Source organism: Cervus canadensis, chromosome 23, assembly GCF_019320065.1.
Source record: "Cervus canadensis isolate Bull #8, Minnesota chromosome 23, ASM1932006v1, whole genome shotgun sequence".
NCBI classification, from domain to species: Eukaryota; Metazoa; Chordata; class Mammalia; order Artiodactyla; family Cervidae; genus Cervus; species Cervus canadensis.
Genome location: NC_057408.1, coordinates 52,485,663 through 52,511,202, shown reverse-complemented (window position 1 = coordinate 52,511,202; position 25,540 = coordinate 52,485,663). Strand labels below are relative to the sequence as shown.

Here is a 25,540-nt window from a genome sequence, read left to right as displayed (position 1 = left end):
CCTAGATTAGTCAATGACTTGCGTATTTTTGTCAGCTTTTTTTTTTTGAATGGACCAAAAAAGTGGTGGTTTGTGTTATTCTCTGTGAAGATTATCTGTTTTATCTCCATAATGTACGGTGGCCTCTGCCCACAGCACCCCCTGAAGAGCTGTTGGCCACTGCTGGTCAAGGTGACCACATTCTCTTAGCGACTCCCAGGGAAATCCATCTGCAGGCTTAGCTGAGATAATCACACCCTCATCTGTGTGCATGCATGCTCAGTCACATCCAACTCTTTGTGGCCCCATGGACTGTAGCCCTCCAGGCTCCTTTGTCCATGGGATTTCCCAGGCAAGAATACTGGAGTGAGTTGCCGTCTCCTCCTCCAGGGGGTCGTCCCAACCCAGGGATTGAACCCGCGTCTCCTGCATTGCAGGCGGATTCTTTACCACCGAACCACCTGGGAAACATACACCCTCTTCTAGAATGATCCAAATGAGGGTAATCCTATGGGGAGCACATGTCGAAAGTCACATAGAGTCAGGACAGTTACCTTCCTACTCGGGTCGATGCAGAATACTGTTAGGACGTTTTATAATGTCCTGCTTCAATCATCTCCACATAAAAGTCCTCTCCTAAGTCCCGTGGCATTTTACCAACCAGCAGTAAGTGTAAGACCAATATTAATGACGACTTACTAACCATTTCTCAAGGAACACTGCCCTCCACCTTTTTGTTCTCAAAAACCATCATGAAGCCACATCTGAAAGCTTTGTGTGAAAGACAAAGGCAATTTTAGTTGTGTTGCCTACTGTGACCAAATTGGAGGAGATCTGGGTTGTTGTTTTGTTTTTTATATAATACCATATCTTTTGAAAGGGAAATGTTTCAAAGGCATTTATTTGTAGGAGCAGACTGACGGAAGGAGGTATTCACAAACAAAATCAAGCTACAGATGATTAGGATAGCAATTAAGTTCATGAAAAGCCAAAATATATTCTGCGTATATAAAACAGCTTAGCATTGTGCTTTGAGCAAAAGAACTGGTGTATTTCAGCCTGTGCTTATTCAAAGGTGTTCTAATGGCGTTTGCACGATTTTAAGTACATAGCACATGAAAGTCTGTGAGTGGGGAAGCCTGAAAAAATGAAAGAAAATGGCATTCAGTTATCTTTTGCAGCTACAAATTCAGAAGGTCAGAAAGTATCCCCAAAGTGGGCCTTTGGGCAAAATTAATTCATGTGAGTTTTCTATTTACTTTTACCCTAAAATGGCATGGCTTCATGTGTTAGTAGCATATTAATGAGAATCAGTCACTTATTTTAAAAAAATATTTAAAATTAATAAGACTGCTAAACATTCGTATTGCTCTTCATTCTCAACCTCTATAGAATTGGGATTATTAGTAGAGGAAAAAATTACTAATAAAAAGTCTGCATCAATGTTGCATAGAATTTTGTTCTGCCTGGAAGAAGCGCCCTGTGTGTTTAGGCTGTAGTGGAAACACACGAGTGGGCAGAAGGGCAGAAGTGGGAGGCACCCCTCCACCACCCAGGACATTCTTACTCTTTGGAGGGTTACTCTTTATCCCCTTTTAGTCTTCTCTCATGAACTTCCCAAGAAAGAAAGAATCGCTGCTTTCAGATTTCCTTGCTTCTGATCCCTAAATCTATTCCCTAACTCTCATGCTCAATTGCTCAGTCGTGTCCAACTCTTTGTGACCCATGGACTGTAGCCAGCCAGGTTCCTCTGTCCATGGAATTTTTCAGGCAAGAATACTGGAGTGGGTTGCCATTTCCTCCTTCAGGGGATCTTCCCAACCCAGGGATCGAACCTGTGTCTCTTGTGTCTCCTGCATTGGCAGGTGGGTGCTTTACCACCGAGCCAACTGAGAAGCATTCTCTAACTACAGCCAGAGAAATATCTAGTATACATGTGGCTGTATCACTGCCTGATTTAAATTGCTCTCATGGTTGACCACCACCAACATAGTCAAGTCCTTCATATTATAGCAGAGCTGACAAAAATTCTCCAGGAGTCAGCCCTATCCACCCTTGTCACCTAGGACTTGGTTCAGATGCAAGGGTCAGAAAACACATCACAGTGGTGTAGACAAAGATACAGGTCCATTCCTTCCCCCATAAACAAGATGCAGAGGTACTCGTCCAGGCTGATAGGCACTCTCTTCTGGCTGGGCCCATTATCTTGGGCTGCTCCCATCCTCAGACTGTCACTTCCACCTCATGGACCAAGATCACTCCTTAGCCAAGCCTGAAGTCTGAATTCCAGCCAGGGAAGGGGGTAAAGAAGGTATGTCCTTCACTTAAGAGTCATTTTCCAGAAGCTGCACCTGCCATTTTCAATTATACTCCATTAGCCAGAATTAGTCACCTGTGTGCATCTAGAGAGACTGGGAAGCAAGTCACTAGTCTGGGACAGGTTTTACTCTCAGTAAGAGAATTCCTTCTTTCTCTTCCGTTGACTGTTATAACCTGGCATGAGCAGGTCACGGGTAAAATGGGGAGAGGCAAAAAAGTGACTCGACCCTGAGATAATTCATGGAGGTTTTGTCTTCCCAGCATCTCCCCAAACGAGAACACAGTGCTCCCTCTTCTCCTGGGCAGGGTCCCCCACGCTGTCCTTTCTAAGGCAAGTTGTGATTGCCCAGCTGTCAGTGCTCATTGAAAGAGAGAGTAGACACCCTTTGGGCGGATCCTCTCTCTGTATGTAAAGAAAAGCCAAGCACAGCAGCTCTAAATAAAGACAAGCACAGAAATCAAAGTAAGGACTTGCCAGCTTTGCAAGACTATTTTCCATCCAGTCAGCATCTTCTAACATGTGGTTTGTTTGTTTTTCCCTTGGTGCTAATAAATTACCTGCCTTGAGAACTTACTTTACCTGTGCTGGATCGTTCCTGCTTTAGTCATCATCTGGACAGCAGTGCTTCTGCCCCAGGTGTGGGAACTCTAAAAACCACTGTCTCTCACACCCAGAGCTCATCTTATGGTAGCCAATACAGTCAACACATTTTCCAAGCCAACGATGAGGGCCTGTCGTCTGGTGGTAAAATCATACTTAGGAGGACAACAAAGCATCATTTTGAAGTCATAGTGAACAAGGCAAAAATGAGGGATGATCACCGTCGTCATAGAAACCCTTACAGAGGCACGTTGACTCACATTCTCCATCCTGGCTCAGAGAGGAAGGCACGAAAGACAATTTCCCTTTCTATTTTCAGAAATCTTTTACGGCCCCTTAAAACTTAATTCCAGGGCTAATTTTTCCAAGAATGCAGAGGGTAATAAGCATTGCTATTTATCTTTTTTCATGACTAGGTCACGTCTCTCTCAGCATTAGAGATTTGCTGGTTGCATTTGGTCATCTGCGGCAGCAAAGACTGAGCCCTGCATGGGAAGGATGCTCAGTTAATTCTTCCCGGGGATGGTGTTAGGCACACATGGGCTGGAGCAAGTCAAGTCCAGGTTGCCACTTACGAACATGAATTAGGAGAGAGAGAGAAAGAAGTGGCAGAAAGAAGTAGGCTGGAAATAGAATTCATGAGTAAGAAGAGAAGACAAAGAATGAGGAGAGGAAGAGCAGGACCCCCGTGGTAGGTATCACAACCATTATTTAGCCATTGAGGGTTTTAGGTCATCTCCCTCACTCATCAAGAAGTCACTGAATGTGTTGCTGTAATTTGTAATCACTAATTAATCTGTTTTCCTTTTTAAAAGACAAGAGACTAAAAGAGACTGTAAGAGTTTTCCCTTAAAAAGGCTAGGGTATTAAGTCATTTTATCTGGTCTTAACCAGAAAGATAGATGGAGCATTTAGAAATGTTTATGAGCATTTATTACCATATTTCATACGGCACAGAGGAAAAGGATCAAGATCTCAGTATCTTTTTACAGATATGAAGAAGAATGAAAGTTAACTTATTTTCCTTGATTCAATGTTTTACTCTCTATGAAAATATAAGTGCTTGTCACTAGGCTGAAAATAGCCCACTTAAACTTTAGTAAAAAATCACACTGTGCATGTTTAACTTACCAAAATAATCATCCGTTACATCATTGAACAAATTCATCATTAATGGCCTTAAAAAGGCTCTTTGGTTGCTCTGTGTGTCCTCAGGCAACATCATCTCACATGAAATGCCATTCACAAATTAAAGATAATTATATAAATATTGAACACATGATTTCAAATAATCTCCATTTTGGAGTGAATATGTATAATTCATGTTTTTGGCTCTTGCCAGATTCACATTTTATTTAGCAAAAAATATCCACCCAAGACCCAGCTGCTTCAGAAGGAAAGACTGAAGCATTATTTCATATTATTTCATATATTGAGTTATATTATGTGGAATCATAAGACTTATTATGTGACCATAACCCAACCAGCTTCCTATTTTTGTCTTTTATTTTTAAGTCTATATTTAAAAGACAAAAATGTCTTCGATGAGACCTGTTTTATATAGAGAAACTTCCTCATGCAGTGGATTTTTCAACCTAAATTAGTTTGTGCCACAGTTTTGCTAAAAATGTGTATTTAATCTTCTGTATCCCTCCTTGCCACAGCCTACTCTTGGGATCATAACTTTGTACAAAGTAGTCCCTAGGTATTTTATGCTAAAATTTCCCTTATATTAGCTCCTCAGTGGGCAAGTTTTGATTTACAGGCTCTTCCTGAACCAGTCTTTCTTTCCCTTTTTGTCTCTTCAGGTGTCATTTGCTTTCTCTTCTTTAAACAGATTGTCGTCTGTCTAGACATTCTGTAGTCAGCAGATCAGGTAAACTCCCAGATTTTAAGCTCAAAGCAGGGATAACTTTAAGAGGTAAGATATTCATTGATGGGACATGGAGAGGCAGAAGTTGAAGGCAAACAAACAAGCAGCATAAGAAACATTCACCCATATGCCTCATGCCTCACCTGGAAAACCACTGTCTCTAAAATGCCCATAAGATGGTGCCTTCCTTCCTTCCCTGGCCGTTTCCTTTTCAAACACAATAGATGTGATTTGAACTACAGGATGGACCACCCTGGGAAATTTTTCACTGATGCATTATTTCACTAACTACTTTACTGAGTTCCCACCATCAGCCAAGCACTCTGCTGACCACTGAATGCATAAAATATAATCTCATCCTCAAGAAGCTCCTAATTTAATAGACTGACCAATTTCAAAAGACTCCAGTGATTAAAACCTCTCATCAACTTCCTTCAATTAATCCATAAACAGAGAGACTAGGAGGAGAAAAGGAGCTTCATAAAGCACGGTTAGAGATTTTCAACAGTTGGGCTCCTGCATACAGCATATCCCACGGAACTGACAAGTCCTGATCCCTCAAGACTCCATGTTTTTCTTCATTAGGCTATACATGGGTGTTCTGTTTTGTTTTACAGGATTTTTTTTTTACAATTAAACCAATTATCTCTCCCTGTCAATCTAAAATTACATTTGTGATTTTTTGGAAAGTCACATTGGCTTTTCTGGACAACTTTCCATATGATAATTTTTGTATTGTAGAAAGCTTTATTTAAAAAACAAAAAAAAAAGACTGTCAGGAGGAACGCATTCAGCTACTGATGAACTCACTCTATTAGAGTCCAAAGGACGTACTCTGCCCAGAACAGCAGCTTCTGGTCTTGGAGGATGGGGAAGGCTTCGGGTGACTACGTTTTGCTCAGCTGCATCTGTAGGAGTTATTTCTCTCCCAGGCACACCCGACCCTTGGGTTCAGGCCCTTCATGTTTCCTCAGGAATGTTCATGTTTCCTCAGGAATGTTCAAGAGTCTTTCCTTTGTCCATCTTGCCATAGCTTGGAAATATTTACCATAAACTCTTAAACCAGCAAAAGGAAATGCCCTGATAGTCAAATGAGCTGATTCAAGCTTATTTGTTCTTCATCTGCTCTCAGATTGTAGACAAGAAACTCTTTAATTCTCTGATGACAGAAATACATGGGCAGGTTTTCTCTACAGCTCTGATGTATTTGCCCTACCATTAGTTTTTCCAACTCTAATTACCATGGGAAAGCGGGGATTGTTTGTTGTAATTGTCACCATGGCATTCTAACGGGAAAGTATGTGAAAGAAGATGTAGAAATATATCCTAAAGTTATAAGGTGCCAGTAGCCTCTTTTATTTATGTTTTCCGCTCACATATATGGAGTGCTTGTGTGTCTATATGGCCCAACTGGTATGAGGTGAAGTGAAAGTAAAAGTGCTAGTTGCTCAGTTGTATGAGACACCATGGACTGGGGCCCGACAGGCTCCTCTATCCATGGAATTCTCCAGGCAAGAATACTGGAGTGGGTAGCCATTCCCTTCTCCAGAGGTTCTTCCCAACCCAGGGGTTGAACCCAGGTCTCCTTCGTTGCAGGTGGATTCTTTACCACTGAGCCACCAGGGAAGCCCCTGGTATGAGGTAGGGAGATGTACAGGTGACTAAGAAGTAAACTAACCTCAGGGAGCTTGAGCTAGTGGGGAAAACATGGCACAAAGCATTCCAGAGGAGCTGGAGAGTGTGCAGCAGATGCTCTCCAAGCACAGAACTAATTCTCTCTGTAAGGGGGATCAGCAAAAGCCTCCCAGAGAAACTGAGCCCTTGTGGTCTGCTAGCCTGATGACTAACATACAGTTAAGAATAAAACCAGAGCAGCAGGGGAAATATACAGTTATTAGAATCCTGGAGGGAGGGGGAGTTTTTCTCCCAAATCATTTAAAAATAATTTAACATTTTTATAGTTTCTTTTTTGGGTTAACTAGCTTTCACCCTGTCTCTCCTGTGTGATTGGAGGGGTCTTTGCCAAGATATAGAGGTAATAGGGCTTTTCCATCAATGCATTAAAGCTCCTTTTAGGGAGAGTCAATGAGGCTCAGGTGGTAAAGAATCTGCCTGCAATGCAGGAGATGCAGGTTCAATCCTTAGGGCAGGAAGATTCCCTGGAGGAGGAAATGGCAACCCACTCCAGTATTCTTGCCTGGGAAATCCCATGGACAGAGGAGCCTGGTGGGCTATAGTCCATTGGGTTGCAAAGAATCCAACAGGACTGAGGGACTACACTTTGACTTTTAATGAGTTCTTCTGCCAGAAAACCAACTCAGGAGCCGATGCACAGGGAAAGAGCACTATCTATTTACCAAGGGAAGGGTTAACCACTGTCCCTCTCTCCTTCATTCCCCCAGGTCGTTGCGGGAGACGGGTCTGGAACCACGCCCCCGGGTGTCCATGACCCCCGTGGCTGTGCCCCGTCAGCGATGAAAGGGTTATCGGGCAGCCGCAGCCATCATCACGGAGTCACCTGCGATTCAGCCTGTGACTCGCTGTCGCACCACGCGGACCGCAAGCCATACCTGCTGAGCCCAGTGGAGCACCACCCGGCCGACCACCCCTATTACACTCAGCGGACCTCCTTCCAGGCCGAGTGTGTGGGCCCCTTCAGCGATCCGCTGGCCAGCAGCACCTTCCCGCGGCGGCACTACACCTCGCAGCAGGAGCTGAAGGACGAGTGTGCCCTAGTGCCCCGCACCCTGGCCACCAAGGCCAACCGCATCCCCGCCAACCTCCTGGACCAGTTTGAGAGGCAGCTGCCTCTCAGCCGGGATGGCTACCACACTTTGCAGTACAAGCGCACGGCCGTGGAGCACCGCAGCGACAGCCCCGGCCGCATCCGCCACCTGGTCCACTCGGTCCAGAAGCTCTTCACCAAATCGCACTCCCTGGAGGGGCCATCCAAGGGCAGCGTCAACGGGGGCAAGGCCAGCCCGGACGAGCCGCAGACCGTGAGGTACGGCAAGCGCAGCAAAAGCAAGGAGCGGCGCCCGGAGCCCAAGCCGCGCAACAACACATCCCCGGGCTGGTGGAGTTCTGACGACAACCTCGACGGCGACATGTGCATCTACCACTCCCCCTCGGGTGTGATGACCATGGGCAGGTGCCCCGACCGCTCGGCCTCTCAGTACTTCATGGAGGCCTACAACACCATCAGCGAGCAGGCGGTGAAGACCTCCCGGAGTAACAACGATGTCAAATGCTCCACCTGCGCCAACCTGCCCGTCACCCTAGACGCACCGCTGCTCAAGAAGAGTGCCTGGTCCTCCACACTGACCGTGAGTCGAGCCCGAGAGGTTTACCAGAAAGCCTCGGTCAACATGGACCAGGCCATGGTGAAGTCAGAGTCGTGTCAACAAGAACGTTCCTGCCAGTACCTTCAGGTACCATTTATATGGAGGGATGGGTGCTTAGAAGTTGTACCTGATGATTGCATGGTATTTTCTCCTGGGGCATAGTGTTGGCTTTACTATAAATTCTCTGTGTGAACCTGAGCAAATTATTTAGCATTTTGTGGGCTGAGGACTCCTATCAGGAAACAGGCCTGCTAGCAACCTCATCCAGTTATCTTGAGATACTGGATATAAAAGTGCTTTGAAAAGCACGCCTACAAAAAGGCAAGGAGTTATTAATGTTTTGTGTTCCTCTTTTGTCTGAGGGATTGTAGGATAAGGAGGGGAGAAAAGGAGAGTTTACACAGAATTTTAAAATAAAGCCACCTTTTTTACAAAAGTCAACAATGATCTTTGGAATTCTGGAAAGAGTTTAATTAGTTCTATTCAGGGGTTTTTGTTATTATTATTTAAGATTCTGCCCCAAGCTGTTAGTTTGGAAAAATTGATCAACATCTTCACCATTGCAATTTTCACACCACAACGAAGCTAATCACACCCCCACCTAAGTCCTCATCCCCAGAGCATAAGGAGTTGGGGTGATGCCCTGCACCCTGAGGAGGTGGAGATGGAACCAGTTTGGGGACCTGACAAGTACAGCTGCAGAGACTCAGGACAACAGAGAAGAGGAGGAAAAGAAGGGGAAGCATCTGCACAATAAAATACAATTAGTGTCAGTATGTAAATCCCACTCGCACAGACCCAAGGCCGCTCCTCCCCTTCTGCAGACTCCTCTTTCTCCTACTGCCCTCCAATCCACTGAAACCAGATTTCACCTGGATAAAAATATCAGGGGAAGAGTCTCTTTTTTCCCTACTGCCTCCCTTTAGAATTGTCATTTTTACTGAGACACAACGTTTCATAAGAGGGATCCTCACATTTTTTTCTTTTCAAAGTGTACGTTTTCTCTTCCTAGCCCTCCCTTCCTAGCCTTGTCTGTTTTAAAAAAAGGTTTTACTGGAATTTAAAATCATGACATAATCATTTCCCACTCTTAAGAATAAATGCAAGTAAAAGTCTTCCACCAAGACCTTCATCTTTTTTGCTCTCTTTGGATCTCTTCTGGCAAAGCTGACTCCCTTGGGATTGCTGCTACCAAGTTCTGAAGATATTCCAGACTGGCAGTCACTGGGTAGGGACAGTGCCAGACCCATCCCCAGACTTCAGAAGAGGCCACCATTGTGTGGATAGTTTTCACAAACAACACAATATTTTCTACTGAAGGTGGCAGCATTTAATTTACTATAAGGTTGTCCTCAGTCGCTCAGTCGTGCCCACCCTTTGCGACCCCATGGACTAGAGCCCACCTGGCTCTGCTGTCCGTGGCACTTTCCAGGCAAGAATACTGGAATGAGTTACCATTTCCTACTCCAGGGATCTTCCCAACCCAAGGATCAAACCCATATTTGGCAGGCATATTCTTTACCACTGCACCACCTAGGAAGCCCTATAAGGTTGTTATACGTGTTAATTAAGTTATCAAGAATCACTAACAGAAGTTTAAAGCTAAAGGGATCATCTAACCAAACCTCTTCATTTAGAATATAAAAAACTAGACTCAAAGAAAGGTAAAGGCCTTATAAGTCACACTGTTAATATATGGCAGAGGTAAGACCAGAACTCAAGACTCTTAGCTCATAGAAAAGACCATTATAAATATTATAACTGAAAGCCTTAGAAATTCTTTAACCACATAAATCTCATCCACTACTGAGAATAAAATATTTTGATAAGGTATCTGTCTTGAAGAAAGGATGTGTAATGAGACAGAAAACCTAGAAGAGAATACATTTTTGTCTGTGAAGGTTCTGTGACCAGTGGCAAAAACAAAATTTAATTTTAAAAATTGAACCATAATCAGTAGTGTTAAGATCAGATAAGAAATATCAAATTAAAGCATTTCCCTGGTGGCTCAGCAGAAAGAATTCACCTGCCAATGCAGGAGTTGTGGGTTCAGTCCCTGGGTCAGTACGATCCCCTGGAGAAGGAAATGGCAACCCACTCCAGTATTCTTGCTTGGGAAATCCCATGGACATTGAAGCCTGGTTGGCTACAGTCTGTGGGGTCACAAAGAAGTGGACATGACTGAGCCAGCACAGCATTCTGCACAAGACTTTCAAACTGAAAAAAATATTTTTTATATATCAGTGTGGGGACATAGTAAATGCAGTGTACTCCCCCCAACTAGTATGCTGAGATGAGGAGTTCCTCTAAAGAAAAGGAAGAAGCTGGACATTCACATGGGGGAGGAGGAAATGGGACACTCGTAAGAACTGGAATCCTCTCTAGCTCTCTTCTTGCTTTACAGGGAAAGGAGAATCTATGTCCTGCAGAAGTTCCTCTTAGGAAGATAGGTTTAGCCAGCACCTGTTAGCTCCCATAGAATAATTTCACTTGTAAACTCATTCTTAGAAGCAAATTTGGGAACATAGAGGGGTTTGTTTTCTAGTCATATTGCTTTTGTGAAAAAGTGAAAGTGCTAGTTGCTCAGTCATGTCTGACTCTTTGAGACCCCACAGACTGTAGCCCACCAGGCTCCCTGTCCATGGGATTCTCCAGACAAGAATACTGGAGTGAGTTGCCATTTCCTTCTGCAGGGGATCTTCCCGACGCAGGGATAGAACAGGATCTCCTGCATTGCAGGCAGATTCTCTGAGCCACCAGGAAATCCCCAATTACCAACTAATACTGAAACTGATGTACAGATGTGTTTGATTTCAGTGTCAGAAAGTTTAGCGGACAAAGCATTGAACTTTAAATAAGAGGGTTTATGTTTTAGTCCCTGTTGGCCACTAACTAGTTGGTGATCACTAACTAGTGATGTGGCTTAGGACCATCATTTCAGCTCTCCAAAGTCTCTTTCTTCTACTATAAAGTGAGGCACTTGGTTGAGAAGGCCTGGGATCCCAGTCCACATCTTCAGATGCCTCAGTTACACATGCAAAGCACTAATTAGAGCCGTTTTCAAGAGTTGTAAAGGCCTGGAGCTACCATTAAATGCTTGAAGTAGATGCTTTTCCAATGATATCTAATTTGATCTCGGAAGCTCTATGAAGTATTTTACAGTTAAAGGAACTGCGTTTTAGTAAATTAGATTAAGTCACTTGCCCAAGGACACACAGCTAGTACATGGCAACATGGAGGGTCTAACCTGATTCATCTGCTTTCAAACCTGGATTTCTCCATTAATTGTGTCTGATCCCTGCCCAGACCATATATAAAACAGAGGGAAGAAGCAGCATATACCCTCTGCCTGTTATGTACCAGAAATCATAGAGTATCCATTTAGTACCCAAAAAACCTTTGTAAAATTAGTATTAATATTACTATTTACTCCAGTTTTATGGATGACAAAACTGAGGCACAAAAGATGAAATTCCGTCTTCAGGAACTCATGGGTAGTAATTGAGAGAGCTAAGACTTGACTGCAGATCTGTCTGGGTCTATAAAGTGCTTCAGAAATAGAAACAAATGCATTTTTCTCATTTTAATATTAGTTCTGTTCTGCAGCAAAGGTATGCATTCACTTGACCTCCTCTGTTTGCACATGGTTAAGAATGCATGTCCATGAAATGTGACCCATCTCAGATGAATGGCTGAAGTGTTCCTAATTTGATTCCAGACTGAACATAGGTTAATATTCACCAATAATAGAATTCTAAATACTAAAAAGTTCTGTTTCTTTCTATATTGAATTATCACTTAGAAATTATTTAACTTCGGTCATTGCCATGATTATATAGAAAATGAGAGGTCTGTAGGTGTCTAGCCTCCATCTGACATTGATTTAGAAAGAAAATACTGTAGCTTGAAATTATTTCAAGTTCCAGTTAATATAGTCAGTTGCTTAGATGTGCTGCCTCACAAGCTGTCTGTGGTTGATTTAAAAAAGACTCCCTTTTTCCCCCCAATATTGTTATTTTTAAATGTCAAGAATCAGATGTCTGCTGTTTAGAACTATTGTACGGCTGCCAGTGACTGTCTGTATCAGAATTTGGAGCAGGGACATGGATCTGAAGACATTAAAACTGTTTAATTCTCAGTTGAGATGTGGTTGGCTTTTGTACATTTGGAATAGAGCATTTATGGCACATCTCAGGGTAAGTGCTAATCGTTAAGTCAAGAAAATAGGAAGGGGGTCAGAGGAGTAGAGGGAGTTTTGGTTGTTGATTTGTTTTTGCTTTAAGAAAACAGAATTCTTGATTCTGTAAATGCCTTTTTATGTAAAACGTTGCATGTTGAATGACTGGCATAATAAGCTATTCAGGAGAGCAAGATTTTAGATTTCCAACTGTTAGCCTAAAAAAAAAAAACCCTTCAAATTGTGTATTTTTGCATTCATCCAGCAGCAGAAACAGGAAAAAGGAAACAAAACGCTCTCCGGTAAAAGTAGAGAGAGAGAGACACAGGGGGAGAGAGAGAGAGGGAGAGAACGCACACGAGACAGACAAGAAAGCCAGCACGCTCAGAGATGAAATTTTAGGAGAGCAAAATGATCGACCTTTTTAAGGCTGAGTGGGTTTCTTCAGTTTGTGTGCAAGTTTCAAGAAATGGAAGGATTGACCAGGTTTGAGTACAACTCTTTTATTACTATGTATTTGGTGATAGTGTGTTGTTGGTTTAAGTGGTTTTTTTCTTTTCTTTTTTTTTGGTGGTGGTGGGGAGTAGTTTTTGTTGTTATTTTATTTGTTCTCTAAACAATAGCTAGTCCAGCTGAAAGGGCTAAGTACTGATGTGTGTACAGATGGTAAGAAAGCAGGTAGAGACATCAGATACCCACACATCTGTGTCTCCAGGAGGCTTCATAAAATCTTTAATTGACAGATGATCGCAGGTGCTAGGTGCCATGAGAGGATGTTGTGTGTCTAGTGGTTGAAATGTGATCTGTGGTTTTCTTTGACAAGAATGGTGAATGCTTAACTGTTCCTTTGCAAAATTAAAATTTCTGGATGGTTGGGGGTTTTGTGGATTTTCTTGCGACTTTTTTTCCCTGTTGGTTAAATAAGACTCCACAAAAGATCACTGAAGAGTCATTCATAACAGACATGAACCCAGGACTATTTTTTTTCAATGCAGGTACAACTATTTTTCAAAATGCTGTTCAAGATTATGTCAGTCTCTGCCCAGTGGGGTTTTCTTTCCCGTCTGAGGTTTTCCTTCCTCTTGTTTTAGAACAATTTAAATTATGTGAAGTCAGTTTTTAAAAACTACTTTCCATGAAATGTGTGACTGTGCTGAGCAGTTCTACTAGTGGCTTTGGTTACTGCAGTGTTTCCTTGCTGCCTTAAAAAAAATGAACCAGATTGATGATTTTCTTTATTTTCAATTTAAATTACCTCAATAATCCAGCAAAAAAAGGGGGGAGGGTTCAAGATTCTTGACTGTATTTCCTATTTGGCTTGTACAGTCTTCTCCCTATTTTACCCTGGTCTTAGTAGAGATGTCCTTGTTTCTTGATATAATAGAAAAACGAGGTTACTTCTGCCTGATCGTAACTTTGCACGTAGAATCGGTGGTAGTTCTTTCTCCGATTCTCTGTAATTCTCGATGTTGCCCACATCCAAGTTTTGGGGGTGAGGGTGTGGACAATTGACAAAACACTGGGAGAAAGCAGAGGTTCAGAGTCAGTGGTAGTAAAAGAAAGATCGAAAAGAGACAGGAAATCCTTCTTGAAAGTTGTTAAACTTTACTATTCTTGGTCTGCAATTTGCATGATTCTAAAGACATTTTCAGCAGCACCAAAGTCCTTAGTTAGCCACAGTCAAAGGTCTCCCCACACAGGCTTTCACATCCCTCAGAATCCAGTCTACTCATGGAAGGTCTAGCATTGGTTAGCAGAGTAAAAGACAACAACTGGCCTGGATCTCTCAGTGGCCAGGGGATTTATCTGCTCCTTCTCCCTTCTGCTTAGAGCACAGTTTGATCAGTTGCAAATTAAATTCAGGAGCCAGGGTAAACATTTACCATTCAGTAAAGAAAGACTCATCCATAATCTCTGGTCCATTTGAGATCATGACTTTACACAAACCAACACAAACAATGACTTACGAATTGTAGAACACATTGGTTTTTTTTGCTTGGGTGTTATTTTGTTGTATTGTCATTTAGTTGTGTCTGACTCTTTTGTGACCCCATGGACTATAGCCCTCCAGGCTCCTCTTTCCATGGGTTTTCCCAGGCAAGAATACTGGAGTGGGTTGCTATTTCCTTCTCCAGGGGATTTTCCCAACCTAGAGATTGAACCCAGGTCTCCTGAATTGACAGGAGGATTCTTTACCACTGAGGTACCAGGGAAGTCCCTTAGGTATTACAGGGGCCGTTAAACATATATGCAGTATTGCCAGGCTGGCTTTGACTTGGTGACTAGATTATGGTTTTTACCACTTTGGTTTTAAGCTCAAAAAACAACAACCTCTGTGTTGTAGATTACTATGTTCATTGATGTGAGCTGAACCATGGAGAAATTCCAGCTTTATTGTTCTAAACAGTTGAAATCAGAAACTTCATGTGGTTCAAACTACAATACCTCTGAACAGTCAGATTTTTTTTTTTCTGTCACTTGCCAGGATAGCTTCATAGAGAAATAAAACTTGGCCTTTTCAGGTCAAATCAGGTTACTATTACTCTGATACAATAGAAGTCATATGACCTTACTATGATTATGTTACTCATTTGAAATTTTGAACCCGTAACTTTTCCTGTTGGATAAAAATAACATGCATGTCGGACTTCACATCAAGGGTTCATTTATCTGCTTCTCAAACCATCTTGCCTCCTCCCCCACCTGCAGGCTGTGTTCCTATTAACTGCCATTTGAAACACGTTAGGATATAGGAAAAATCATGTTACTCTATTTTTATAAGTGCGTATTAATAAACTCTTAGACCAAAACCATGGGAAGGGAGTGCTTTAATTTTTTTCAGTAAATGATTTATTCTCCTTCAACCCAGTCCAGTTTGCAGCTAAAAGGTAAAGATAAAGAGCTAATTACTGTTTACTGTCCCACAAACAGTGTAAGAAGATTCCCTTTTCTCCATACTCTCTCCAACATTTATTGTTTGTAGCGTTTTGGTGATGGCCATTCTGACCTGTGTGAGGTGATACTTCATTGTAGCATTTCTCTAATAATTAGTGGTGTTGAGCATCGCCCAGCATCACCCACTGGATGGCATCGCCCAGTCAATGGACATGAGTTTTAGCAAACTCCAGGAGAAACTGAAGGACAGGGAAGCCTGGCGTGCTGCAGTCCATGGGGTCACAAAGAGTCAGGCATGACTTAGGGACTGAACAACAACAATGAAAACCTACTGTATAGCACAGAGAACTCTCCTCGATGCTTTGTGGTGACCTTGATGGGAAGGAAATCCAAAACGGAGAGGATATAGGTATACACATAGCTGGATCACTTTGTGGTACACCAGAAACTACCACAACATTGTAAGGCAACTATACGCCAATAAAAGAAAAATAGCTAATTACTTTTAAATAATTAGCAAAGGAAAAGGAGGGATCAGAGCTTAAGAAGTCACTCATCAGCTCACTGCTTCATTGACAGTGGCCAATTTCTTATTTATACTGTTTTTTAACACTTTGATTTCTTGGAGAACACTCACGTGACCAAGGAAAGACCTCTTCTGATGCTGTGATCTTTTTAATTTAAGACTATATACAACTATCTTTTTTAAATTGGGGTTGTTTTTTTTTTACTATTTGTTAGTATTTAGCAAAATGCCCTGCCTTGTTCCCATTTCTAAAATAAAGAGACTTCTAATTAAAATGTCTTCTAGATAAGCATATCTTTTCTTTTATGTACCTTAAAGTCACTCTTCTCTGTCCATTGAAGCTTTACTCTTTGTTCTCCCAGAATTTAAAACTTCCTACAAAATTCACGCTTGGACTGTCACAGAGCCTTCCAGGAAGCAGAGCTGTGTGGAGTCTAGGGTTACTATATGTTGTATGCATGTGTCTAGGTCCATATAGACATGTTATATCTGCATAGGCATTCCCGTAGCCATACTTCTAAAACATGCACTCTTGCATATGCTTTCTTCCATCTCTGATTCGTGACATAAGATCTGTTTCAAGTGCACCATTTCACAAAAGCAAAATGACTTTAAAGTGGGGAAACAAACTTTTCATGCATCCCACTAGAAAACTCCTTACCTCCCTTTTACAGGGAGTACATTAAATCTCAGACCATCAGTATAAACAAGTTCGAGGTATCCTGCTTCCCTGGGGTAAGGATAAATACCTTTCATACAGAGAGTCATCCAATAACAATGAAAGGAAATGACTTCTGTTCCTCTCGTGTTTTTTATCCACTGTTAATTACATACTTTCAGGATTGTCTAACTCCTCCCTGATTTTACTCTCCAGGTCTCTAAAATATGAAGGTGTATAATGAGAGGCCCTAGAAGGTTTTATTTATTTATTTATTTTTCAGAAAAATGACAGTTTTACAATAGCATTCCCAAATCACCTCACTGGAAGGCCATCTGGTATTCCTTCTCATTCACAAAATCCTCCCTGTAAGGTGGGCATAGCATCTTTCTACCTCCCTATTTCTCACCTAGTAATCCCCTTATGGAAGAATTATTTGCAATTACTTAGTTCAACCCACTCCTTCTAAAAGTGGGGGAAATAAACCCGAAGGAGATACCTTGACTAACACATATTAGTCACCTCATGAGCAGCAGGCTGAGCCTAGCAGACTCACTGCCCTGCTACTGCCCATTAAGTCTTTCACATCTATGTAAACCTTTAAGGTGCTTTTCAGAGGCCAGCTTATCCTTTCTTACTCCATCCGTTTAAGGCAGTGAGGTCAAGACACAGAGGGGCAAAGACCTAATCTGAAAGTTAGATTTGAAGCATGGCTGTTTCTTAAAAAGTTCACAAGTGATAAAGACCGTTGTTAACTAAATAATTACCTGCAGTCTGTAACTCTGTGGTTACACATGGCAGGGTAGGGTTTTTAATGTCTAAATAAAAGAAATGGGTATTTTTCTTCCTGTTATCCCTGCTCATCTCTCCTGCATCCTGATGGTTTTATTAGGAGGAAATCCTGTACCAACAGAGGACAAAAGGAACAGAACTGCTCCAAGTTTGGATGTGTGATCTGTAGGCATTACACTCAGAGCCCTGGGACTGGGTTGTAAGCGCAACACACTTCTCTCTGGCATCTCCCACTGTCTTGGCAGCCAGTCCTCTTACCTCTCACCTCACTTTCCTAGATTAAAGATTGTAAACATAGCTGAAACTGTATTTTCCAAAGTAATGTGTGTCTGTGTAAAATGTGACACATAGTAGAGAATATATTGGACAACAGGGCCAAGTATATTAAATCAGAGTAACTCTAGAAAATGTGAAAGAAATAATGCATAGGAGACATCAAAGGCTACAGGTTGATCTCTTGGTCATTGCTTTTGATAGTCAAAAGCAAGCCAATGGAAAGAAGATCTAGCTCTGAAGTTGGAAATGCTGTGTGGAGCATTACCTAGAGGCGTTCATATAGGTAGACGGTAGCACAGTGATGCCACATTCGCCTGCATGTGCAGAGTCATATACATGTGTGGCCACTTACTCTGTCATTGAATATTTAGGGCAACTGTTCCTTAAGATTGTGTGCACAAGTATCACCTTGAGGATGTCTGTAAAATGAGGATTTGTGGCATCAATCCAAGAGATTATGATTCTGTAAATCTGGGAAGAATCCAGGGCAGAGATCCATCTAAGAACCACCCTTCTACCTGATGCTCTAGAACTAGCAGATTAGTTTCATCTTTGTATTTACTGAAGGGGGCAGTAGAGTCTAACAAATGAAAACATTGACTTTAATGTTGTCGCGGACTTCCCACAGGACTCTGGGCCCCCTCTACTTAGTACCTCCATTTTTAGATCTGCAAAATGGGCATAATGATGACTCTTGTGTTTGCTGAGGTCATAGAAAAATATTTCAGGTTTGGGGAAAAAGTGAAAAATACACTGTGAAATGTTTCGAGTTTTCAAATCCTCAGCAGTTTCAAAAACTGCTTCTTCACCTGTTTCATGTATCACTTTTTCTTTTACATGTTGCTTGACTGAACTTTCATTAAACCAAGGTTAGCATGAGCACATCTGATTCTCTGGGAAAGAAAAGCAGTTTCCCAAAGTCGGATGACCAGTCCATCACTGGGTAGATTGAAGGCTTCCTGCTGCAAATGCCAGCTAAACACATAAAGCTTTTGTTTGCAGATGAAAAGATCACAAGGAGAACATCTTTTGACAGCTCAGCTTCTGTCAGTCAGGTTTCCCCATGGCTCCATGTTTGCTGATAGAACACAATTTTTCTGTCGTTCTGTCTCCTCAAGCTTTCGTGTATGTTTAAACAAAACCTACTTTTGTTTTCAGATCTTAAGCCTGTCAAGACCCTGCTGCCTCACTGCAGGCAGCTTTGGTTAGTCCACAGGGCAGGTTTACTTAACATCAACAAAGGATGAGATAGTTGGATGATATCACCAAGTCAGTGGACATGAGTTTGAGCAAACTCTGGGAGATAGTGCAGGACAGGGTGCTACAGTCCAAGGGGTTGCAAAGAGTTGTACATTACTCAACAGCAACAGCTCTGGGGCTTGTCTAAAGGGGACTTTATCCACTCACCTCCTTTCTTGGTTCTCTGATGAGTCTTTCTACCAGGGCAGCTTCGATGAGTGGAGTTCTTCCACTATTGCTGGCAGATGACAATAGGTCCTTGTCGATCACTGTTTTGACTCATGTCCGAAATCCCTGATCACTCCTCTCCATTCTCAGAAGCCAGCTCCGTCACAGGCCACCTACTGGCCCCATTAAAGTCCCTTAAAAGATCCCAAGGACTTGTAATCCTTAGATAATTCATCTTCTCCCGCCCTCTTCTCCTCTCCTAACTAATACAAGTTCAGCTAGCTTTTTGGTAACTCAGGGGGTGTCAGTGCAAGTAACTGTCATTTGTTTGCAAATGAACTTGAGCTTTCTGAAAATTCTTCTCCCCATCACACTCCTCCAGGCTTCTCGGTGATTTGAGATAGTTTCCTGTGCTCCCACCTCTTGGAAGTATTTCATGGCACGCTGAGCAGACACTTTTAGTCAAAAATGCCTATAAATAGCTGATTTTCCCGCTTGCTGCCTTCTCTGTAAGGCTTTCACAAAGGAGGTGAAACAAATCCACCAGAAACAAGAGCTCTCTGTGAGGGCTGCGCAGTGACGCTTATGAAAAACCCCATCCGTAGGCTGACAATTGATCTGTAGGCTGATGACTGTCCTGTGGGTCGCTTCGCCATATTCGACTTATCTAATCATTGCCCAGAAAAAGAAACATTTTATTTCATGCCAGCCGATCTCATGAACTGAACAATCAATCAAAAATGTCTTATACAAGCTTTCATTGTATTTTGACTGTCACGCTGCGTTTTTTTTTTTTTTTAATCCCAAAGCCAACTGTTATTTCTTTTCCATTGGTAAATCCAGATCACCAATTCCTATAGCTATTACAGGATAGGAAATTTGAAACTACTTTGCGTTTCTCCTCCAAACTGTCATTGTTCACAGAGAGCATTTACCGTCTGGCCTGTCTACTCAGTCCCCTATGCTACCCCAACAACACCCTTAAATCTCCCAGGGTGATGTCATGGAACCTCCTGGAAGACTGCGCCCAGCTAGGCCAGGACCATAACACCAGCCTTCACCGACCTCACCGAAATGACCCTTAAACATCAGACACATGATGCTAATTATGCTCCTTCCCTTCCTCCACACCCTACTGAGCAAAGGAGAACTGGGTTTAGCTGTTTTATTGTGTAATTTGCAATGGGAAATTGTCCCCAGACCATGCTTACAGGTGAGGAACCTGAGGCTCAGAGAGATTAACTAGCGTTCCCCAGTCTCCTCCATTGTAGAGAGGGTGGGGTTTCTTCCTCACTTCCTTTTACTGCCCCCTCCCTGCCCCCATTAGTGTTCCTCAATCATGGAGCACAAGACAGTTGCTGGTCTTGCTGTTCTATCTACTCAAGAAACATTGAGAGAGTAGCACTGACATATAAACACTACCATGTGTAAAATAGATAGATAGTGGGAAGCTGTTGTGTAGCACAGGGAGCCCAGCTCAGTGTTCTGTGATGACCTAGAGGGGTGGGATGGAGGGGTGGGGAGGTGGAGCAGGAGGGAAGCTCAAGGGGGAGGGGATATATGTTTATAAAGATCTGATTCACATTGCTGTACAGCAGAAACTAACAACGTTGTAAAGCAATTATTTGTTGTTGTTTAGTCGCTAAGTCGTGTCCGACTCTTTTTCGACCCCTTGGACTGTAGCCCACCAGGATCCTCTGTCCATGGGATTTCCCAGGCAAGAATAATGGAGTGAGTTGCCATTTTCTTCTCTAAGGGATCTTCCCAACCCAGGGATCAAACCCATGTCTCCTGCATTTGCAGGAGGGTTCTTTACCGCGGAGCCATCAGGGAAGCCCAAAGCAATTATACTCCTTTTTTTTTTTTAATTGAAAAAAAGAAAATTTCTGCCACGAGCCCCACTCTCTGATTTTTCCATTCTAGGCACTGGGCCTAGTGTGGTTATGGTTTAGTCTATTGCTAAGGTTTCTAGAAAGTGCATCTGGTTAGGGCTTTCCTCTTTGTGCACTGAACATGCACAGTCAACACAAATATGAGGAAGAACTGCAAATGACAGTGAGCCCAGTGCCTCTGACATTTTTAACCATGGAGTTCTTTGTTCATATAAAGCAGGAAGTATAAAACCCAGAGCAGTCCCCACTCTGTATCCGTGGGTTCCAGGAATGGAAAATATTAGAAAAATAATAAATTTCAGAAAGTTCCAAAATGGAAACTTGAATTTGCCAGCAACTATTTCCATAGCATTTCCATTGTATTTACATCTATTTGTGAAGCATTTACATCATATGAGGTATTATAAGTAATCTAGAGATGATTTAAAGTACACGAAGATGTGCATAGTTTCCATGCAAATACCACACCATTTCATATAAGGGACTTGAGCATCCCTGGATACCAAGAGATGACTGTAGTACTCACATTGAAACAAGACTTTGCTGTTGTTGTTTAGTCTCTAAGCCGTGTCTGACTCTTTTGCAACCCCATGGTCTATAACCCGGCAGGTTCCTCTGTCCATGGGATTTCCCCAGGCAAGAATACTGGAGTGGGTTGCCATTTCCTTCTCCAGGGGATCTTCCTGACCCAGGGATTGAATTTGTGTCTCCTGCATTGCAGGTGGAACCTGGAAAACAAGAATAGGAGAATTCAAACCTAAATCCCCTCTCCTACCACCCACTGCCTTGCATCCAAGTTTCCCTCAGGGGCAGAGGGGTGGGGAGCTTCCAAAGCAGAGCTTGAAACCTGTTACCCATTCCTTTCCCTTTAAGCAGGCCTAAGCTAAGGACTTCCCAGGTGGCTCAGAGAGTAGAGAATCTGCCTGCAGTGCAGGAGACCTGGGTTTGATCCCTGGGTTGGAAAGATCCCCTGGAGAAGGCAATGGCAACCCACTCCAGTATTCTTGCCTGGGAAATCCCATGGACGGAGGAGCCTGGTGGGCTACAGTCACTGTTTCAAGCTAAGGCAGAGTTTAATGATGGGGTTGGGGGAGGGGTAGAGACACAGGAATGAGAGGGCCCAGGATGGGAGTGTATATCCACTCTTGATAGATCAGACATATCAGAAAACCCTGATAAAGTCCGAAAATGTTAGTAGTTAGCTGTCCCAAGCTTGGTAATGTAATTGGCAGCTCTCCCAGGCCCTGACTTTCCTGCAAACAACAAGTGATGGTGGGTGCCAGGGGGTCCTGACTGGCTCACAGTATAAATGCACTTCTTGACTTGAACAGACAAGTTCACTTTCATTCCTTCTCCTCAGCTGTGACCCAGAGAGAGGAACTGACTTCTCTAAGAACAGGCAAGCCTTTCAGTCCCAGGCCAGCGCTCTGCCCAGACACAGACTGGACATTTCCTCATCTTCATCCCATGCTCAAGGCTCTTCCGTGGGATAATGAATGATGGCTAGGATAATAAGCTGATGATGAAGGAGAAGGAGAAGAAAAGGGAGAAAAAGAAGGACTGACATTTACTGAGAAAGTTTAATAGGTCTATGCTTAACATATATTGTCCTTACTTCTGAAAGTTACTAGGGTAGCTATTCGTACCCTCGTTTTATACAAAGTAGAGGTAATTAATTTGCCCAAGATTGTGTTGCTGATGAATGACAGAATGGAGATTTAAACCCTGGTCTGATTTCACTATCTGTTCACCTTCTACCACTCTGTGCTGCCTCTGCTTGGTAAATATTCCTCTGATCTTTTCCTGAAGAATTGTTTCTCGATGAGAATTTGATGACAATTTTTTAAATTGTTAAATTTAAATGTTAAATTTTTTAAATGGTTAACATGAAAAACAGATTGCACCTCTATGATTAGGTATAAAAATAAATCTAGTTTGAAAAGTGGTCATGTTAGAAAGCAAATAACACATGAGGTTCGTTTGCAAAGTCAGATGTATAATGCATTTGGAATAGAATATTATTTCATGTAACTGGAAAATTATATATCAGCCGATGGAAAAAACCATCACTCAAGGCCATTGTGCTTTTTTTTTTTTTTTCAGTGAGAAACAATACTGTTTATACCTTGAGAGTGCCAACTTGACTGTAGTTGTAGCATTGTTAAAACACTAAAAGTTTATGTCCCAATTAGGACTATCTGCCCATTTAATATCCTTTGCTTGTATTAATTCAGGGATGTTTTCTTCTATAAAAATTAATGGCACTGAAATGATGAGGAAGGAAGCTAGGAATTCCCAAACCAAATTTCCCTCTAAGCAGTGTGACTTTCTATGTTTGCCTTTTGGGGAGACCAGAAAGTTATCTCAAAGGCATATTTTGAGCCAGAATTCTGCTGGGGACGTGAGCTCCACACATCCCAGAGGGTTAACTAAATATTTGGGAAGTTTGCGAATTTTACTATTTGTTAAATTACCACAGGTCCAAAGGAAAAAAATATGTCTGCTTAATGGTCAACCTTTAGAATGCTTGTTAATCATTTATATAACTGAATTAAGTGGGCCATTTGCCAGGGGGTACATATTAATATATCTGACAAATAGTACTATTAGGGAATATCATCAGGGTTTAAACTAAATTCCTGTAGCAGATAACAAGACAGGATGGTCAGGCTTCTGAACTACATCAGGATAAAAAGTGCCATACTCAGTGAGGAGCATGGAAGTTGTGGAGTCTTTAGGATCTTGCTTCTCAACTCATTTTGGACTCTTCTTCATGTACATGTGTCTCATCACAGAGAATTCATTGTTCTAACAAGCCCTGATTTCATGCCCTCTCTCTCCTTTATTTAAGCCCAGATGAAGTTCATGTAAATTTATATCACAGTCTTAATGTTTCAACAGCTCCCACTTTCTCTTGATCCAATATTTTATCAAATATCCCCATGCATAAGAAGGAAATGTTAGTTATTCACTTCACAGGGACATGTAAGTAACTAAGAAATGAAAGAATTCACTAAAATTAAATCATGCCAATTTAATTCTCATTGATATTTGTAAACATTATATTTCTTAGATTCAACCAGCCATTATTTCACCCAGCTATCATAATCTACGGCCCCTTTTTGTAGTCTCGATTGTGAGCAGATCATGTTAAATGTTATATATTTAAATGTTAAACAATACAAGGACAACCATTCTCAACATCTTTCATTCAACCAAGATTTATTTAGCAACTGTTTGACCCACACTGAACTCTGGGAGAGGTGACTAGACTAACGTGGGAAAGGGAGAGACGAGCATGGGACAGGAACAAACAGATGGGGCGATGACCCCCAGCTGGTGAGAGGAAGTAAACGGAGGCCATGACTGAGTCTCTAGATGACTAGGTGATATGGAATTTTCCCATAAGTTTCCCCAAAACGGAGGATACAGTCTAGCCTGGAGGCCAAGCCCAAGCAATTTAACTCTCTGGGCAGCATCTCAGGACAAGCAATGGTGTGAGATGAGGAAGAGCAGGGTCAGATGCCCCAGAAGGTGCATAGGAGGCCTGAGACTACAACCAGGCTGAGCCCAAGAACCAGGCTTCTGGCCCCAGAGATGGTGGGGCTGCCCAGGCCCTGGAGAAGAAATCTGGATAGACAGCGAGTACCACTGGGGGAAGAGCATCCTCACATTCACACATCATCCTGAGCTCAGCTCAGCAGTCAGCCAGCAGGATGGATTCACCTGGATTCTGTGGGTGGCAGCACCACACTGCACCCCCACTGAGAGGCAGCTGGGCCTGTCCTGGGAGACCGAAAAGTCCACGGGCGTGAGGAGAGCAGAGGAGGAGCAGGTCAGAAGATAACCCCAGGGAATAATGAATGGCTTTATCATACAACAACGCAAACACTGTATCCCCAGCTCATACACCCGAGGAGGCAGCTGTTAGACTGGAAAGATGTTTTCCCAACAAAAGCATCAGATCCCAAGCAAGGTGAAAAAGAGCTTCTTGTTATTAAAAATGTGTAACAAGAGGCTAGCTACACATGTCAGGGAGAGAGCAAGGAAACTTCCCTATCGGGGAAATGAGGGCAGGCGGCCCCCAGGGTTCCTTTCAAATCAAGTAGCCTCGTTCTGTGCTGTTCAATATGGTAGCCACCAGCCACATGTAGCTATTTCAGTTTACAGTAATTAAAGTTAAAGAAAAGGAAAAATTCAGCCCCTTGGTCCCCGTAGCCACATTTCTAGCGCTCGGTCCTCTTGTGTGGCTGGTGTTTACCATATTGGACAACACAGATATAAACATGCCCAGCACTGCAGAAAGCTCTGTTCGACTGCATGGTTCTCCTTGTTTCTTGTCTATTTTAATATATTGAGTGCTACTAGATCTGGGCTTTGCCTGGAGAAGGCAACATCCTATTGTGATGCCCCAATGCTCAGAGGTGTCAGAACTTGCCAGAATTTTCCTGTGCGCCACGTGAGAGTGAGGGCTGCCTGGGGGAACACCTGTTCCTCCACCTAGTCATGACATGACATCAAATAACCCACTTTGCTACTCACATCTTCTAGTTCTTCCATGTTCTGATGGATGGGTGCCAGTGAGTTGTCACACCATTCTGGGTTGTGAAAAGAATCACCTGTTTAGAAAACAGGCAGTAATCTCGTGGAATAATAACCAGCATGGACTTTGTAATCTTCTGTTTTCAGGGAAATGGTGTCACAAAAAACATGCTGTCTGGCCACATTTATTTACTCACCAAACTGCAAAAGTTGTATTTTCTCACATGGTTCCCTGAAACCAAGTGTTCTTTGGCCAATG

General features: G+C 42.5%; 1 protein-coding gene across 7 annotated transcripts in view; it reads left to right on the top strand.

The window, feature by feature from the left end:
- Positions 1-25,540, top strand: part of DLGAP1 (DLG associated protein 1) — a 770,938-nt gene that overhangs the window by 474,960 nt on the left and 270,438 nt on the right. For 3 of the 7 annotated variants that reach the window (XM_043443646.1, XM_043443648.1, XM_043443651.1), the window contains exon 1: positions 12,634-12,779. In XM_043443646.1, the coding sequence (XP_043299581.1) occupies positions 12,705-12,779 (75 nt within the window). In that variant the 5' untranslated portion in view covers positions 12,634-12,704. Of the gene's footprint in view, positions 1-7,174; positions 8,204-12,169; positions 12,313-12,633; positions 12,780-25,540 lie in introns of those variants that run through there. The other 4 variants (XM_043443644.1, XM_043443645.1, XM_043443647.1 and 1 more) reach the window with 2 other exon arrangements.